Source organism: Taurulus bubalis, assembly GCF_910589615.1.
Source record: "Taurulus bubalis genome assembly, chromosome: 1".
In the NCBI taxonomy this organism is placed as follows: domain Eukaryota; kingdom Metazoa; phylum Chordata; class Actinopteri; order Perciformes; family Cottidae; genus Taurulus; species Taurulus bubalis.
In genome coordinates, this window is record NC_136589.1 from 17,889,470 (window position 1) to 17,907,596 (window position 18,127).

Consider the following 18,127-nt stretch of genomic DNA (forward strand, 5'->3'; position numbering starts at 1 on the left):
TGACCTCTAGCATCAACAAGGCATTTTCGCCCACAGGACTGCCGCATACAGGATGTTTTTCCCTTTTCACACCATTCTTTGTAAACCCTAGAAATGGTTGTGCGTGAAAATCCCAGTAACTGAGCAGATTGTGAAATACACAGACCGGCCCGTCTGGCAACAACAACCATGCCACGCTCAAAATTGCTTAAATCACCGTTCTTTCCTATTCTGACATTCCGTTTGGAGTTCAGGAGATTGTCTTGACCAGGACCACACCCCTAAATGCATTGAAGCAACTGTCATGTGATTGGTTGATTAGATAATTGCATTCATGAGAAATTGAACAGGTGTTCCTAATAATCCTTTAGGTGAGATTTTATATATATATATATATATATATATATATATATATATATATATATATATATATATATATATATATATATATATATATATATATATATACACACACACACACACACACACACACCCGTTCAAGTTTGGGGTCACTCACTGTTTTTTTCAATGACGATAACATTAAATTAAATCAGTAATACACTATACATTGTTAATGTGGTAAATGACTATTCTAGGTGGAAATGTCTGGTTTTTAATGAAATATCTACATAGGTGTATAGAGGCCCATTCCCAGCAACTATCACTCCAGTGTTCTAATGGTACATTGTGTTTGCTCATCATAGAAAACTAATGGATGATTAGAAAACCCTTGTGCAATTATGTTAGCACAACTTAAAACAGTTATGCTGGTGAGAGAAGCTTTACAACCGGCCTTCCTATGCATAGCATCACATTTGTGGGTTCCACTATACTCTCAAAATGGCCAGAAAAAGAGAACTTTCATGTGAAACTCGCCAGTCTGTTCTTAGAAATGAAGGCTATTCCATGCGAGAAATTGCGAAGAAACTGAACATTTGTCTGGGTCACCCCAAACTTTTGAATGGTAGTGTGTACACACACAAATATGTTTGAGAAACATATATATGTGTCTGTATACACTTGGGTATTGTCCAAAGAAGAAATAAAACCCATAATGATCAGTTTTCCAGCTTCTCGACGAGTGACCCGTCACTGCACCCCCCCCTTTGCAGGTCTGATAATAGGCTCGTTCGAGATGAGCCAGTTCTGCGCAGAATCGATCGGCGCGCAATGCATGCCAGTTAGATTTGTGTCTGACTTGCTCCCGACTTGCTCTGACGTCATGCACACGTGGTCAACTACAGTTGCTGTCCAACGACTGCGTGGCCCAGTGCATGATGGGAAACGCCTGGCTGTCACCACATCAGAGAGCTGATTGGCTCTTAGATCTGACAGCAAACACCATGTGTTGTAGAAAATCCTTATTTTATGTGTAGTTGGAATACTTAACACTGGATTATTGACTATTAGTCCCATGTTTGATCTAAAAACATTTGTGTGGTTGTTAATACAAAATCGTATTCATACAACAAAACTACTAAGAATGTATTTCACAGGCAGACATCAAAAGACCAAAGGATGCAGCAACACACACATTTCTACATAAATATATATTTACAAACACATGAATGAATCCAAACGTGATCTGTAAACTACAAGTAAGACAAAAGTTTGGAACTAACAGTCAACAAGTATTTTTTTCTGTGACTTCCTGTGTCTACTTTGAAGGCAGCTGAAAACTGTCCGACTTGATCGCAGGTTATTGTCAACGCCTCCTGCTGCGCTGCTGCTCTCACCTGGATTCCAGGCGAGGAGCAGCTCTAATGAACGAGCCTATTTACACTGAAGTATTCCTACTTTTACTTTAATAAAAAAAACAAATAGGGACTACTTATTTCACTTGTTTCTGGGTTAAACTCATTAATGTACTGTAAAGTATGGAAGCCCGTTTTCGTCACTATTTTTTTTTTAAAGTCATAATTATGAGATAATTAAATCGAAATTATGAGATAGTAAGTGCGCATGCGCTTCAGTGACGCTGGCTTTTATCCTTCTTGTTATCTGCGCTGTCTTCACAGGTCTTTTCATTCCCTCGCCGGTCTAACCATGCAAACGATACGCAAGCTTTGAGAAACACATGCAACAGCTACATTAATAGCAATACTATTATTTGTTGAGATAAAACGTCAACAGTTACGCTTGCATATCGTTTTTTTAATATTAATATCTACCGGGTCTAATCAGCGGGGACAAGAGGCGGAGCAGTTGAGCCCGGTGACGCACTCTGCGGAGCTGCCGAAGGAGGTGCTTCGGCTCTCCTGACGTCACCACCATGGGGGTGAAATCTGATTGGTCCTCGGCTCGCCCTGGGCGTCCGAGGAGATCACGACGAGAGAAGAAGAAAAAAAATGAAAAAAATGAAGCGGACCTTAAAATCTCTCCGACAAACGAGTGTTTACGTCGGATGAGAACGGCCGCGCCACCGCAGCTGGGCTCCGTGTCGGTCGACAGTTTCGGGGGGGAAAAGAGGGGCGAAATAACGGCGAGGCCCGGGGGAGGAAAATAAATAAAAATACCTCCGACTATCCGGATTATCCACTCGCTGGAAGAGGGAAAAAAAAAAAAGGGAAAACAAGCCGACGCTCCGCGGACATTTTCTCCGTCCGAGAGGATGAGCCCTTAGGAAACGGGGAAAAGTGAGAACGCTTGGAAGTTGGAAGCGGAGGAGGACACGGAGTCCACCGAGGAGGAGGAGGAGGGGGGACGTAACGGATATATATATATATATAAATATATATATATATATATATATATAAACGAGGATTTGAACCGACCTTCGGACACTTGGTTCGTTTAAAGCACCGGATATAAAAGCGAGGAAGAAGAAGAGGAAAAGAAACGGGGTCGCTCGGGCCGATGCCAACGGCGGACTGCAGGTTGCTCCATCATGGCCGGATCATGAGGTGTCTGACTTATCTGCTCCTGCTTCCAGAAACACTGAAGAAGTCCAAGAGGGTCGGCAAGCTGCCGGTGTGTTATGAGATCCTGTCTCTGTCCCTGACGAGCAAGAAGAAGAAGAAGAAGGACGTGGAGGAGGAGAAGATGGCTGCGGAGCTGTGCCCCAAACTGCCCACCGGCACCACGGTGGCGGACACCGAGAAGATCGAGGAGGCGGCGCCGGTGAGTCACGCCATCAGCGGCGGGAGCAGCGAGGCGACCACCCCGACTTCCACCACGACCAGTATCACCAGTACAACCAGCACCACCAGCACCCTGCAGAACATCAACAACAACAACGTGGACCCACCAAGCTGGCAGTGCAGCCACCCGACGCTGAGGGAGAGGTAACGGCAACAAACAAACATAATAATAAAAAAATACTCCACATTATCAGTCTCAAACTGTGCTCTGCGCACGCGCAAAAAAAGTCATGCAAGGATTTATAGATGACTATAAAGTGCATTATCATTATGACGTAGTGATAGGTCACGGTGTTAATACGATAGTAACAATACAAAAGATTAAAGTGAACTCTGCTCTCACTCCATGGTGAGTGTTTTATTTTGAAACTTTTGCAGCCTCTACTTTAACAAGTAAAAATGTGCATGAGAGGGAGACTAGAGCTTTCCAGGGTTGCATACCTTTACTCTACAGAGCTGTAATGATAAAGAAGATTAATATGCATTATGCAATCATTAAAGGGAGATTAATGATGATAGTTTTCTTTTTGATTGTATATAAATAGAGAATCTGTGGGGTTTCAGCGCCTCAGTCATTTGGAAACAATACCCCAGTAGATTAATTGATAATGCGAGTATTAACCAGTACTGTCGCCGCAGTAGAATTCTCCAGTAACCAGTGTGGGAGGATGCGGTTATTCAACACTTGATTGAAGCTCATTTCGTGAATCCTCTACCGCTTTCAGGAACGCCTTGATGTTCAACAATGAGCTGATGGCCGACGTCCACTTCATTGTCGGGCCCTTGGGGGAGTCGCAGAAGGTTCCGGCGCACAAGGTAACGATGTTTACATGTCACTGCTGAACCTTTATGATTTGGAGAAGCTGGGTCATCTCTGCAGCTACTCGAAGGAGCTCCTCCTGCTCCTTTTTATTGAACGAGTGATTTTGGTTGCATGCGTCTAACGCATCTGTCTCCTCCCCCTCCCTCCCCCCCTTCCAGTATGTGCTGGCCGTGGGAAGCTCGGTCTTCTGTGCCATGTTTTATGGCGATCTGGCGGAGGAGGAGTCGGAGATCCACATCCCAGATGTGGAACCTGCTGCTTTCCTAATTCTGCTGAAGTAAGCCACTCGCTCGCTCACGCAGCCGAAAAAACAGAAGCGGAGCGAGAGATGACAAGCGCAGTCAGTGTCACTTTGGAGCGTATTATTACTCATCCAGAGCGAAGCAGCAGAGGCCAACATGCTGGAGAGCCGGGCAGCGGCAGTGCTCTGTAATAGCTGGTTCTCTCTGTGCCCAACTAGAAAAAAAGTCTAAAATAAATGTGTGTGTGTGTGTATATATATATATATATATATATATATATATATATATATATATATATATATATATATATATATATATATATATATATTCTGCCTTTTGTTGCTCATTCAGTAGCATTGACCATGCCAGCGCCACGCACTTTTGCATGTTGGGCCTTTTGTGAAAGCAGTAGGATGTGTTGAGTCATTACGCAATCCTCTTTGGGGAGAAAAAAATATTTCTTTCCAGTGGTAATTAAGATAAGACTGAGTTTTTAGAAATCCAGACTGAGTAATTGTGGTTGTAACACTTATCAGCAAGTTCTTTTTCCGTACAATGATTTAAACGTTTTCTTTCCTCCTTCCAGGTACATGTACAGCGACGAGATCGACCTGGAGGCGGACACGGTGCTGGCCACTCTGTACGCTGCCAAGAAGTACATCGTGCCTGCGCTGGCCCGGGCCTGCGTCACCTTTCTGGAGACGAGCCTGGAGGCCCGGAACGCCTGCGTGCTGCTGTCTCAGAGCCGCCTGTTCGAGGAGCCCGAGCTGACGCAGCGCTGCTGGGAGGTGATCGACGCCCAGGCTGAGCTGGCGCTGGGCTCCGAGGGCTTCTGCGAGATCGACCTGCAGACGCTAGAGATCATCCTGCGGCGGGAGACACTCAACACCAAGGAGCTGGTGGTGTTCGAGGCCGTCATGAACTGGGCCGTGGCGGAGTGCAAGAGGCAGTGCCTGGGCCCGACAACCCACAACAGGAGGGAGGTGCTCGGCAAGGCGCTGTTCCTGCTGCGCATCCCCTCCATGACGCTGGAGGAGTTCGCCGACGGGGCAGCGCAGTGCGATATCCTAACGCTGGAGGAGACCAACAACGTGTTCCTGTGGTACACCGCGGCCAAGAAGCCCCACCTGGACTTCCCGCTGAGCGCCAGGCTGGGCTTGGCGCCCCAGCGGTGCCACCGCTTCCAGTCCTCGGCCTACCGGAGCAACCAGTGGCGCTACCGCGGCCGCTGTGACAGCATCCAGTTTGCGGTGGACAAGCGGATCTTCATCGCCGGCCTGGGGCTGTACGGCTCGAGCGGCGGCAAAGCTGAGTATAGCGCCAAGATCGAGCTGAAGAGACAAGGGGTGACGCTGGCGCAGAACCTCACCAAGTTCGTGTCGGACGGGTCCAGCGGCACGTTCCCGGTGGGGTTTGAGCACCCGGTTCAGGTGGAGCAGGATGCCTTCTACACGGTCAGCGTCGTGCTGGACGGGAATGAACTCAGCTACTTCGGCCAGGAGGGCATGACGGAGGTGCAGTGCGGGAAGGTGACGTTTCAGTTCCAGTGCTCCTCCGACAGCACCAACGGGACCGGAGTCCAGGGGGGTCAGATCCCAGAGCTGGTGTTCTACGCCTGAGCCGGTCCGGACTAAAAACATGGAGGCTCCTCCTTCGGCCTCCCAGCCTTTTAGAGTCATGTAGCATTAAGAGACTATTTTAAGAAGCCACGGTGCTGCCGTTTATCTTATTTAATTTAATGTTTTTTTTATTTAAATACTGGGTTAACGTTATTTACTCTGGCGCCTGCTGTAGAAACATTAATACGGTGATCTGTGGGTTATATAATCAACCGGAACAAGTAGGGACCCGCTTCGAAATTGTGTAATCGCGAGTCTACGTGCAATGTTGCTGCAGCGACGTCACACCGGGAGCACCTTTTACGTAGTGTTATGAATCTAAATGCAACAGCAAAAAAACACACAAAAAGTAGAGTTGTTTTGCACTTCAGAAGACGGCCACAGAAACATTGTCTTTTGTAAAAAAAAAAAATATATATACAAATAAAATACAATTTAATTGCTCGCAGCTCGACGCTGGTAAAGGTGACCCGATGTGTTCTGTGCACCTGATGAAGGAACATAAAGCGGTTCTGACGGTTCTGCAGAGGGTGATTCAAGGGACTGCAGCGCTCTCTGGCTACTGCGGCTGGAACTACACCTCATGAGAACACTGGTCTTATAGAGGATCATCGTGCAGATTCTGATCCATTCATTATGGTTTTGTTCTTTTTTTACCAACGGGCTGCTCAGTGAAAACCTACATTTAAAGAAGTAAAAAAAATAACCTAAATATGTTTGACAGACGAGTCTGCTGTAATATTTAGTGTGTGATGTTTGGCATCTGGAGGAGGAGTGTCTGAATCTGCTGCTGCAGGAAAAAACACATGATGCAACCCGACTCTGGGTTGAATCATGTCAAAGTCTCTCACGCGCCTTATTAATGTTGGAGAACACATGTTTTGCCATTTGAATATTGAAAACTGGTCTTTTGCAAAGATATTTAGAGACTAATGCAAGTGACAAAAAATTGGTCTTATGATTTTAGTGTCAATCAAGGTATTCACACCCCTGGTGTACTTTAAAGACTTATTACGCAGATATGCCACGTGTTCTCTGGATTCACAGGTTTATGTTTATTTATTTTAAAGAGTTATGTCACTGAAAACTTCACCTTGAACTCTGGGAAACTGCGCCCGCCATTTTTCACTTTTCTGGCGATAAACGCACTATTTTTGATGTTGCGTCAAATAACCGATGCGGCCGCGTTTCTAGCTGACTCGCACTTTTAAAAAGCTCCTGACTGGACAGAGTGAATCCAGTGAGGAGGATGAAGGAAGGGCGTACCTATAGCCGGGGCGTTGATGCACAGCTCTCTTGACAGGACGAGGAAGGTCCTCCCCAGCATGTAGACGTTTACCTGCGGAGAAGAAGACCTTCAGTCAGACTCTCCAACTGGATTTGGGTGTTTACGAGACCCGGGACGTCCCGAGACTATCAGAGCCACTTAAAGAGTTACAGCTGGAAGTTAAGACCTCATAACGCACTGGTTATCTGGTTCCGTGACCTGCAGAGGAAAAGCTCTTGCCATCAACCAGAACTTCTTCCTGCAGATCGAGGTTGTGTATCTGAAGTCCAGATCTGATCCAGCGGTTTGTTTCTCTGCGCCGATGTTTCTCTTCATATTTCAACTCTGATATTGGACGTTTATTGTGATTGAGTTTGGCTCGTTGAAGTTATCCTGCTCATCACTATTTAAAAAAAAAAATCACCTTAAAAGACTTTGAGCTGACATCTAAAACTACTAAGATTCAGTTTTAAGACTTCGATGAATCAGTTATTTCCAGCCGGAGTATCAAATGTTTTCTGGTTCGTGCAGTTTTAAATGTGAGATAATCGTTAATCTCGTTGAATGGCGTTAAACTGAATATATAGTCGGACGCGGCAACTAAATATATTAATAGATTGATCAAGAGAATAACGAACAGTTACAGATTTCATAATATTTTATTCCAAAGAAAGCAACAAAACGCAGAAGCAGCTCAGCAAAGAAACAAAACCAGGAAGTTTGTTCTCTTCTGGTCGTAGACTTTAATACCACAGAATATAATTGAATACGCATGTTGGAAACCAGCTGGGCCCATAATTACTTATTATTCCTGATATTGTTATCAACCCTGTCCAGCATTAAGTAACAATAACTCCTCTTGATATCATTTATTATTAAATCAATGCCACAGAAGGAAATGGACAAAGAATCCGTTATTAAATCATAAAGTTGTTCCTGAAATAGAACCCATGAAGAAAGAAGTCTGATGGAGACTGAAACCTCCACAAATAAAAACAATCACAGTTTATATATTATGTTAGAACGTCTCCAAACCGCCTGCCTGCAATCAAACGCTACGGCACAGAAGAGAACATTTAGATATTAAAGACGTGTAAATTAAATTAAATCGCTCCCAGCCGATAGAACCGAGAACCTTGAGGACGGTTCTTGTGAACAGACCTGCTGGTGGTGTCAGCGGGTTATCAGACACCTCCCCTCACAGATGTTGCATTGTGTTCTACCCTCCACACCTCCAGAAGGGCCGGCAGTAAACCCTGCTGAAGGGATCTAATGATGAATACTGCTGAATAACTAAGACCAAATCTATCAATCTATCATTTCCAGCACAGATAATCAGCCTCACGGCCCAGAATCAAGTTTCAGGAGCTTCAGCGGAAGCTGCTGCAGGATCGGGGTCGTGAACTCTGGTCAGACCTCCGTCAGTCCTTCAGACCTCAGTGGGTTTAGGGGGGGTCCAGAGCAGACGGCCTCTCGCTCTCGCCCCCTCTGGTGTCGGCCAGATGCCTCCTCTGCTATTCTGGGAAGTGGATTCCAGCAAGGAATTTATACACAAAGGCTGAAATGGAGGAGGCGGAGGAGAAGACGAAGAAGACTCCCCCGACCAGACGGCCAGGAACACGGCGAGCACGTCAACGCGCTGGAGGCCAAAGTACCAGGATGTTCTTCCCGTTCTAACCCTCAAACCTATGCGCGGAGGGTCAACGGTCAAGGTCATGGTGCGTGAGGCTCCTCGCAGGTGAAGCGAGCGCTGGAGCATTGACACGCTGAGTGAAACCTTCCGGGTCAGAACTCAAAGTGTCCTGCGATTAAGGAACCGGTGACTCGACTACTCACGGCCTCAACAGCTGGGAGGACTTTCCATTTCAACCCGAACCCTGAAGACGGGAACGCCAGACGCCAACGAGTCTGCACAATATATAAAATAAATCACACCTCCCCAAAAAGACTCATTTCATTATCTTAAAGTGAGTTTATTGATGTTTCATTGAGTCTTTCTTCCAATTTCAGCCACTCAAGTTGCTGGTTACGCAACAAAAAGCCTTTAATAAATGTCAGCTGATGAACTTTATATATCATTATATTATATCTTGAGCCGACCAGTAACAGATTAGTAAAGATGAACCAGGATGTGGGAGAAAAGATCAACGCAAGTCTGTAAGCAACAAAAGAAGCTTGAAAGACGACAAGACACAACGTTGCCTCCTTGTGTTCTCAGACGAGAACGTGGAAATATGGTCTTTAAAGAGTTTAAATTATATATTTTATTCCCATGAAATGCTCCTGAATGGCCTGAGGCGACCCCCGAAAACATGAATGTTCATCATCAAGCGCCTGTTGCTTAAAAACCAAATACAACTCTACATGTGTGCAGAGATATGCATAGTGTGTGTGTCATCACGTTATAGTTAACATGTTAAACAGCTGATGAGCCTCCCCTCCCCCGCTCAATATGCTTATTCTACAGAGTGTGGATCCATAAAAAGCAGCAGCAGCTTCACCAGAGTCCACTCATGCCTCATGGACCACAACAGTGTGGGGTGGGGGTCCTCCAGGACAGCTGGAGCATTAAAATACCCCCACACCCCACCAGCTGTGACTGAGAAATGTCCACCCCATCCCTGACTCACCGTGAATCAGCTGCCATTAAATATGTGGCGAGGCAGCAGTGGTGCATTTTGGGAATTGTGGGCGGGAGTGTGTACTTAACCAGGGTGGGCGTCGCCACAAGGAGAATTAAAGAATTTAAAGTCTGGAACAGTCATTTTAAGTTTAACCTTTTACAGGTTTGTTGAATAAATCAACGACTAAAAACAGACTTGATTATTTAGAGAGAATTAATCCGTCTGGGACTATATTTATAATAGATTATTAACCAAACATTTCATGGTTTGAACGTCTGAAAAATGTAATTAAATGAGTTACTTCTCCAGTAAGAACTGGTTCTGAACCAGTGAACCTTTGTGATAAAGTGACCGGTTTTAGGGACGTTGATGCTTCTTCTCCGTCACGCTAAACAAAAATATTTGGGTCGTCGGACCAAACAAAACATTTTTTAGATTATATTTTATTGTAAACTCACCTGCAGGATGTCACTGAGGTCCAGCAGCATGTCTGAGGAGCTGGTTAAGGAACCGCAGCAGTCACAGGTGAATAAAGAGACAAACATGCAGTTTATATCGTAGCCCAGAAGCTGATAATCTGACGGTCCTTGAACACATTGTGTTCCGTTTAAAAATAAAACACTTTATTCTACACGTCTGAGAGTTTTGCCCGCAAATAGACCGTTTAAGATCATAAAATATGACCGACGGGGTCTGAATCCATTACGTCCACCTTTTACCATTTAAAAACATCTGTTCTCACATAAAAACACTTTAGACCTTTAAAGTACATTTCTAAAAATGGAAGAAAAATATGGGTCAAAGAATATTCCGGGCTCGTTAAAAAAAACAAACACACACACACATACATCGGCAGATATGTTTACACAAAACAAGGAATATCTAATGTTATGCACCTTCCGCCAAGAAAAATTCCTCGTTTTGTATCGACATACCTGGCGAATAAATGGTACGCACAAAAAACTATTTGAAAATCTGACTCATTCAAAAAAGTGTTTTTTGTGCACACATCCCTACATGTGCATGCACGAACATTTCATAACCTCAAACTATTAATGACCCTTATTAGCTTTCGTAGCCTCGCCTTCTGGACGTCCCCCCCTCTACACTTAAGACGGTGTGCCTGTCTCCGGGCGGATTAGTGGCTCCTCTAAAAAGATAAAAAAGGCCTCACAATGGAATTAGCAGCAGCAGATGAACTGGAAAAGATAATCCAGCGCTCGCCGTTTGGAGATTACAGGCGGAGTCCCTTACTCAGGGAAACCAACGACAGCAGATCCTGCACACATCTGGGTCCTTTATCTAAACATGCAGAGAAACTGCATAGACGAACCCTTATGTTTCAAACTCAAGATTTTTAAGAGGTTTTCATTGTGACAAAGTGACTTTATGGGCAACATTAAATGGTTGTTTTTAACCACCATCGGAAAAAAAAAATACCCGAATTAAACGCTATAAAAAGACAAACATCAGTGTTTCCCCTAGGTTTACAGCTTTACTATCACAGTTAGAAAAATGAAAATAAAATTATATCCGTGCAAAAAATAACTAATATTGAGTTACTACTATATAGCTTATTGTGGAAAACAATAAGCTATTTTTTTGTAAAACAAAACAGAATGAGTGCAGATATGTGAGCCATCAAGCCTGATCAGTGGCTGCAGTGAGCTGCTTTCCTCTACACATCTTTATAAAACGGGGTTGTAGACTTCATATGGCGCTGTATTCTGATGAGACGCAACAGCAGAAAAGACAACCTCACAGCGATCTCATAAATATCGACTTTTGGCAAAATGCCATGAATCGCCGAGTCGCACATGCGCAACCTATTAACGGCGAACATTTAAAAAATAAAAAAAAAAAAATAAAAAAAAAAAAAATCAGCATTTCCTCTGGCGCCCCACCTGTAATAAATACCGCCCCAGTTTGATACATACTGACTTAAAGGAAACATGGTGTATTTATTTTAATGACAACCACAAAGTGTGCAGGCTTTGTCACTGCAGTGTATTTTTCGGGCTTTTGGAAGAATATTTCCAGAGTGCCTCTCGCTATGTGAATACAGAAACGTCATTTATGGAGCTCCGCACGCTGCAGCCTGTTGAATGTTTGTCTTGACCTGCAAATACATGAACTGTTAGACTTTAAAAGTGATAGCTTAAAGCAGCAAATCCCATTGTAAAAGCATGCAACATATTTTTCGCCGCTCTGTCTCTCTCTCTGTCCGCTGTGTGCTCACCTGTGTGCATCGCATCGGGGCGGAACTCCGCCGTGCGCGATACAGAGAGCAGAAAAGAGTTGTAACGCGACCATGTAGAGACAGAAATGATATGCAGTCATGTAGATAAGATCAATCACATACAGCCGTTTAGTTTGTTTAATAAAAGAACAAGGTGTAGACCTGTTCTATAGGAAAGGGAATGATTCTGTTGTGATCTGGCGCTCTAGAAAAATTACAGGGTGGCGGAGGGTTTCTTCAGGGGTGCGAGGCCTAATATAACGTTAGGGGAAACACTGAACATCATGTCTATACTTTAAAGTGGCGAGTGTCAAACATAAATAAATAACCACGGAGGTTCTACATTAGTTGTGTTTCAAGATGATTTTAAACGGAAATTTGAATTTATCAGTGGCAATTGTTGTGTTAAACAACATTTAAGTCCAGGTACATTTTTAATGGCCGTAGTTTTTTTTCCCTCTCCATTTTCTTATATTTTATAATTCAAACATTTAAGTCAAGAAAATTCTAAATCAATAATGTAGATTTCTCAGAAATGTTCAAGCATTTTATACAATTTAAAAGTTTCAAAGTTGTTAACATATAATTCATAAATATCTGGATATGAACAAATGTCAATAAAGTTATTTTTCCTTTCGAGAGGTACGAGATTGTGGAGTTGGGGGACTACATTTCCCATCATGCTTTAGGTGATAAAAAGTAAGTATAAAGGTGGTGAGAGTCAATGAATCAACTGTGCACACACGGGCACACACACACGGGCACACACACACGGGCACACACACACGGGCGCACACACACACACACACACACACACACACACAGGCAGGATACGCGGCGTCCCCTCCGTGCGGCAGACCAGGTAGAGGCAGGCGGCGACCACGTGGGCGTTCTTGCGTCCGCGGGTCAGATGCTTCATGAGCGCCATCTTGTAGAAGTTCAGGGCCGTGTCCAGGCAGTGCTTGTTCATCTGCAGCTGGTGACCCAGAGTGTTGATGTTGTGTCTCGCTGGAGGAGACAACACATGGTCAGTGCAACGTATGGAGGAAAGAGGAGAACTAGCAGGACCTTGAGTAGAAAGAGACCAAAGGGTTAAAGATTCATTCTCTAGAGCAGTGTTTTCAACCTTTTGAGCCGCGGCACATTTTCTACAATAAAAAAAAAAAAATCCCACGGCACCCCAACAACCCAAAAGTTACAGAATGTCACACTGTAGCATAATACAGCATATGTGGTAGGTAATTAGTGCGCTACCTACTGGCATGGAAGAGTATTCAGTGTTTCCCCTAGGTTTACAGCTTCAGGGGGGGGGGAGCGACTGACAGACGGACATACTACATCGTGGTACCTCACAGTACTACAAAGTAATACTTGACAGTACTAGTGATTCCATCTGTGCTTTTATTAATAATAGAATAAAGAACATTGCAATCACTTTCAAGTATACCAGATCCATCAGACAAAAAAAAAAGTGTTATCACAATGAAAATAAAGTTATATCCATGCAAAAATAACAAATATTTAGTTTCTACTAAATAGCTTATTGTGGAAAACAACAAGCAATTTTTTTGCAAAACAGAATGAGTGCAGATATGTGAGCATCACTAGAACTTACGCACACACATAATATATTATAATAATATGCCTCAGTTAATAAAGTTATTATCATTAAAAACTATTTATTTCCTGCTTACAAATCTAGCAGAAACTCATCAACATCAAGTCAAATATCTAATAAATGCTCCACTGTCAGCTCATCTATCGTTGTGAACGGTTATCAGAGAGAATTGATTGTTCTGGTGCCAGAGGACCAAAACAATGAGCTAAAAGAGGCCAAAAGGTCCATGAGGACCTCTCTACACAGCTGGTATTAAAACGAGTCACAGCCGTACATTCATGCAGCTTCCAGAAAACTGTAAATCTCTCCTTTTAAAAAGAGACTTTAAATTCCAGTCGTAGCGCTGACACACAAGGGACCAGTGATGCATTGTGGTCCAACACAGGACGAGTAGGGGGTCCTAGATATGAGTCAGAGGGCGGTGAGACGGTGGTGGAGGAGGAGGTGCAGACGGCCGTGGGGAAAGTTTATGGAGACAGAGGAGAAGAAGAGTTGTTCCTCCCTGAGAGGCGCTTGCAGACTCAAGACGGTCAAATCTACACAGAGAGAGAGCATGACAAGGCTACACACACACACACACACACACACACACAAAATTACTCTCCTATCCTCACACAATCTTTTCCTCATGAACACTGTCAAAGACACACACACACACACACCTGCTGCAGTCTGACAGCTCTGTGACTGCGTCTTAACCATCATCATCATCATCAGCTCTCAGACGAGCCTCTTCTCTCTCTCTTCAAGTTGTTGCTGTTGTGTTTCTACACTTAAGCTGCTGAGCTAAACGTCCAGGGAAAAAAAAAAAAAAAAAACACCCACGAGGAACCCGTGTATATCGACGCAGCTCACGCTGGCGTATCGCAGACGCAGAACGGTGTAACCCTCCTCTGACCGGAGGGACTACTTCTTGTCTGGTTTATTCTCTGAACCTGTTTAGAGCGTCGTAAAGAGATCTTCATCGGGTCAAAGAGATCTGCTTTACTTTACAACAGAGGAAACGTCAGGAATGAGTCAGACGCTCCTCTCGGGAGGAGGAGCCCAAACACGGAGCTAAGAGAGAGGAAGCTGTTCTTGTTCATCAGGTTTCATAAATCCTGCTAAATGTTTAAGACTATAAAAAAAAAGGTCTGTGACGTGTTAATGAGCTCACAGCTCGTTTCTGCTGCCCCCAAGTGGCCCAAAAATACCTGCAGACAGAAGTCAAGGCAGAAAAAACAGCTGCCACCTCCTCTCCACACCAGAACCCCAACTTACCGTTGATATGATATACATATTACATATAATACCTGATAAATCCAGCCCTGTTTTTAGTTTTAGAACTCTCTCGTCCTCCCTCATTAGGAATCATGTCCATCGACAAACACATTTCTGGGAGAGTTAGAGGTATTTTTACAGAAACATAATTTCCTCTCAATGTCTTGAAAGTACTACAAAAGGTACAAAAACGCAGGAAACTGCGTTCATGGATCAAGCATTTGTTAGAACTGCTGTCTGTAAAGTAAATTGCCCCTCGAGGACATTGTTTTAATCTGAATCAGACTGACGCTAAAAGAATTAAATGCTTCAACAACAAAAGATTTTACAGTTTATGAAATAAAGTTTTCAAAGTAGGGAATATAAAAAAAGAAAGAAAAACAGCTGGGAATTAAAAAGGTGAATTTCTGAGATAAGTTCTTTGTAATGATAAAAAGGAGAAAAAAAAAAAGAAAAGAGCTCTACTGACCTATATCACAGGCTAGTGAATATAACACAAGAGAGTCGTGAGTCAGACAGAGATGCAGAACAGTTCGCAGCCTCAGGGTGCAGTCAACGCCAGAGTTGGGGTTCAAGAGCAGCCTGCAGAAGTCGTGAAGCCAAAGAGTTATAAAACACTTGCTGTCACCAGTTCAAGAGACTCAGAACTTTATGAAACAGTCAGATTGCTGAGAGAAGAAATGACAGAAATAAAGAAAAGCCTAATTAACCCCCAAGAGCCCAGACGCCAAGTAAGAGTTAGTACTAGGAGAGGATGTGGAGTGTGTCAGGAGCAGGGAACAGGTGATCAGTGTGGACACTGCTTTAAGTGTGGTCAGACAGGACACCTCTCCAGAGGCTGTAGAGCAGAAAGAAAATCTGACCGCTTGAATGTGACAATCCAAACAGTCATACCCCCAAAAGAATTAACTACAAGCCAAGCGGACCCAGATGAAAAGGTGCACGAGCTGTTATGTAACCATATCAGGCAGCTGGTGGCGGACCTGGAGAAAGGTGGAAAGACTGAACAGACAGTTGGTGCTACTTATGCCAGCCATCTCTCATTACGTCGCCAAGCCAAGCTGAAAGCCCTTATCGGAAAAAAATGCATGGTGGACTGTTTCTTTGAGGGAGTAGCAACACAAGAACTGTGCTCCAGAAACTAACTACCACCTCCACTCTGTAAAGCTAGAGTTTTTAGCCATGAAGTGGGCAATCTGTGAAAGGTTAAGGGAAGATGGTGCATAGTACAAGTACTCCCTAAACCTATGTATTGACAACGGCAAAGCTGAAAGCCACAACACACAGGTGGATTGCAGAATTAGCAGACTTTCGGTTTTCAATCAAATATCGGCCTGGAAAAGCTAATGGAGATGCTGATGGCTTGTCGCGGATGCCGATTGACATGGAGCAATACATCCACACATGCATCCAGGAAATGGAGCCCGAGGTGATAACAACTGTCACCCAGGCACTGCAACTGGAATTCCACGAGCATGAGCCCTGGATGTGTCCAGTCACCATCACGACAGCATGCAATGATGTAGAAAGAGAACAAGTAACATCGCCAGTGGCAGAAGTGTCCATTGAAAACCTAAAGAAAGCACAAGAGAATGATCCAGTCATTGGCAAGGTGAGAGATTATGTCCTCACAGGACAGTGGCCTTATCTGGGAGGAAGAGACAGACGCAATGACATCTCTGTTCTAGTGAGGGAGAAAAACAAGCTGTACGTCAATGAAGATGGTATCCTGTATAGGAAGTCAGTGGTTCGAGCTCAACTAGTGTTACCTGCAGCATTCCATCAGCTGATCTACAGGGAATGAGGAAATGGGACATCTCGGCGTGGAGCGAACGCTCAGCCTGATCAGAGATCGATTCTATTGGCCTCATATGCAAAAAGATGTGGAGCACTATGTGACCAAGGTGTGCACTGTGCAGTTGCCTCAAGCGGATGCGTCCGAACAAGCCAACCAGAGCACCACTGGTTAATATAGTGACCACCTACCCTTTTGAGATGGTCTCAATTGACTACCTGCATGGAAAGCTGTAAGGGAGGATATGAATATATCCTAGTTGTGATGGATCACTTCACGTGCTTCGCACAGGCATACGCATGCACCAACAAGTCAGCCAAAACTGCAGCTGAAAAGATATTTGGTGACTTTGTGCTCAAGTTTGGATTTCCTGCCAAGTTGCATCATGACCAGGGCAGGGAATTTGAGAATAAATTGTTCTGCAAGCTCGAAGAATACTGTGGCATTCAAGGTTCACGCACAACACCATCATCACACAGCTGGAAACGGTCAGGTGGAGAGGTTTAATCGAACAGTCCTTTCTATGCTAAGAAATCTGACAGAAGATGCAAAGACTGGAAGAACTCCTTATCTAAAGTTGTGCATGCGTAAAACTGTACGCACAGTGAAGCAACAGGATATGCCCCATACTACCTTCTCTATGGTAGGAACCCCAGACTTCCTGTTGATATAATGTTTGGCCTGAAACCAACTGACCAGGGTGCTTCTCACAGTGAATATGCGAGTAAGTGGAGAAGACGGATGCAGGAGGCATACAGGCTAGCATCGCAGACAGTCCAGAGGGAGAAAAGTAGAGCGAAGAAGCAGTATGATCAAAAAGCTTATGGAGCGGAGTTACAGCCAGGGTGTAGAGTACTGGTGCGGAACTTCAAGGACAGAGGCGGACCTGGAAAACTCAGATCATATTGGGAAGAAAGAATCCATGTGATAACCGACAGAAAACACAAGGACAGTCCTGTCTACGTTGTACAGCTTGAGCGAGGCCCAGGAAAGACCAGAGTACTGCACAGAAACTTGTTACTGCCCTGTGACTTTCTGCCCGTTGAAGAGGATCAACAAGAGAAAGAGAAAATGGAAAAGATAAAGTCTAAAAGGAGTATAACGAAGAAAAGGCAGCAAAAGCAGAAGGACAGAAACTCTGAAAGTAGCTCGGAGGATGAAAGTAACTGGAGATTCATCACCACACGACCCGCAGAACCACATGAACACGTTAGGAGCCAGCTGAGAGCGAATGCAGAGGAATTCCAGCCACAAGCAGCTGTCAGAGAACTGGAGCAAACTGACGAAGCGGATGAGGGTCCAGGAGAGGGTGAGGAAGAAAGGATGGAACCAGAGGTGGAGCATGGAGAAACGGATGGAGCTGAGCAAGAGGAGTCATCTGACGAAGCAGATGAGGTCAACACTGAACAGGTGTCGTCATCTGATGAAGCAGACGAGAGTGATCCCGAGTTGCCATCAGCTTCCACCAGATATCCTTTACGACAAAGAAATCCACCCGAAACACTCTCATACAACAGATTA

The 18,127-nt window shown here is 44.3% G+C and overlaps 2 protein-coding genes across 2 annotated transcripts in view; one reads left to right on the top strand and one right to left on the bottom strand.

Moving 5' to 3' along the window:
* The window catches only part of brf1a (BRF1 general transcription factor IIIB subunit a), a gene marked incomplete at its 5' end in the record, with an annotated part of 90,045 nt that overhangs the window by 64,072 nt on the left and 7,846 nt on the right, over window positions 1–18,127 (bottom strand). The window contains 3 exons of the mRNA XM_079224464.1: window positions 7,070–7,142; window positions 10,153–10,184; window positions 12,768–12,941. Of these exons, the coding sequence (XP_079080590.1) occupies window positions 7,070–7,142; window positions 10,153–10,184; window positions 12,768–12,941 (279 nt within the window). The remainder of the gene's footprint in view (window positions 1–7,069; window positions 7,143–10,152; window positions 10,185–12,767; window positions 12,942–18,127) is intronic.
* LOC306742135 (BTB/POZ domain-containing protein 6-B-like) lies at window positions 2,331–6,495 on the top strand. Its single transcript, XM_079224475.1, has 4 exons — window positions 2,331–3,263; window positions 3,845–3,935; window positions 4,101–4,219; window positions 4,771–6,495. Exons 1-4 carry the CDS (start codon window positions 2,836–2,838, stop codon window positions 5,801–5,803), a joined length of 1,671 nt encoding a protein of 556 aa, XP_079080601.1. The 5' UTR covers window positions 2,331–2,835; the 3' UTR covers window positions 5,804–6,495.

What these genes read in the sequence shown, in the direction of transcription:
- LOC306742135 (XM_079224475.1), top strand. Translation starts at nt 2,836, where the DNA reads ATGCCAACGGCGGACTGCAGGTTGCTCCATCATGGCCGGATCATGAGG. An exon ending in CACCCGACGCTGAGGGAGAG is followed by an intron (nt 3,264 to 3,844) that starts GTAACGGCAACA and finishes TACCGCTTTCAG; the next exon opens with GAACGCCTTGATGTTCAACA. An exon ending in AGAAGGTTCCGGCGCACAAG is followed by an intron (nt 3,936 to 4,100) that starts GTAACGATGTTT and finishes CCCCCCTTCCAG; the next exon opens with TATGTGCTGGCCGTGGGAAG.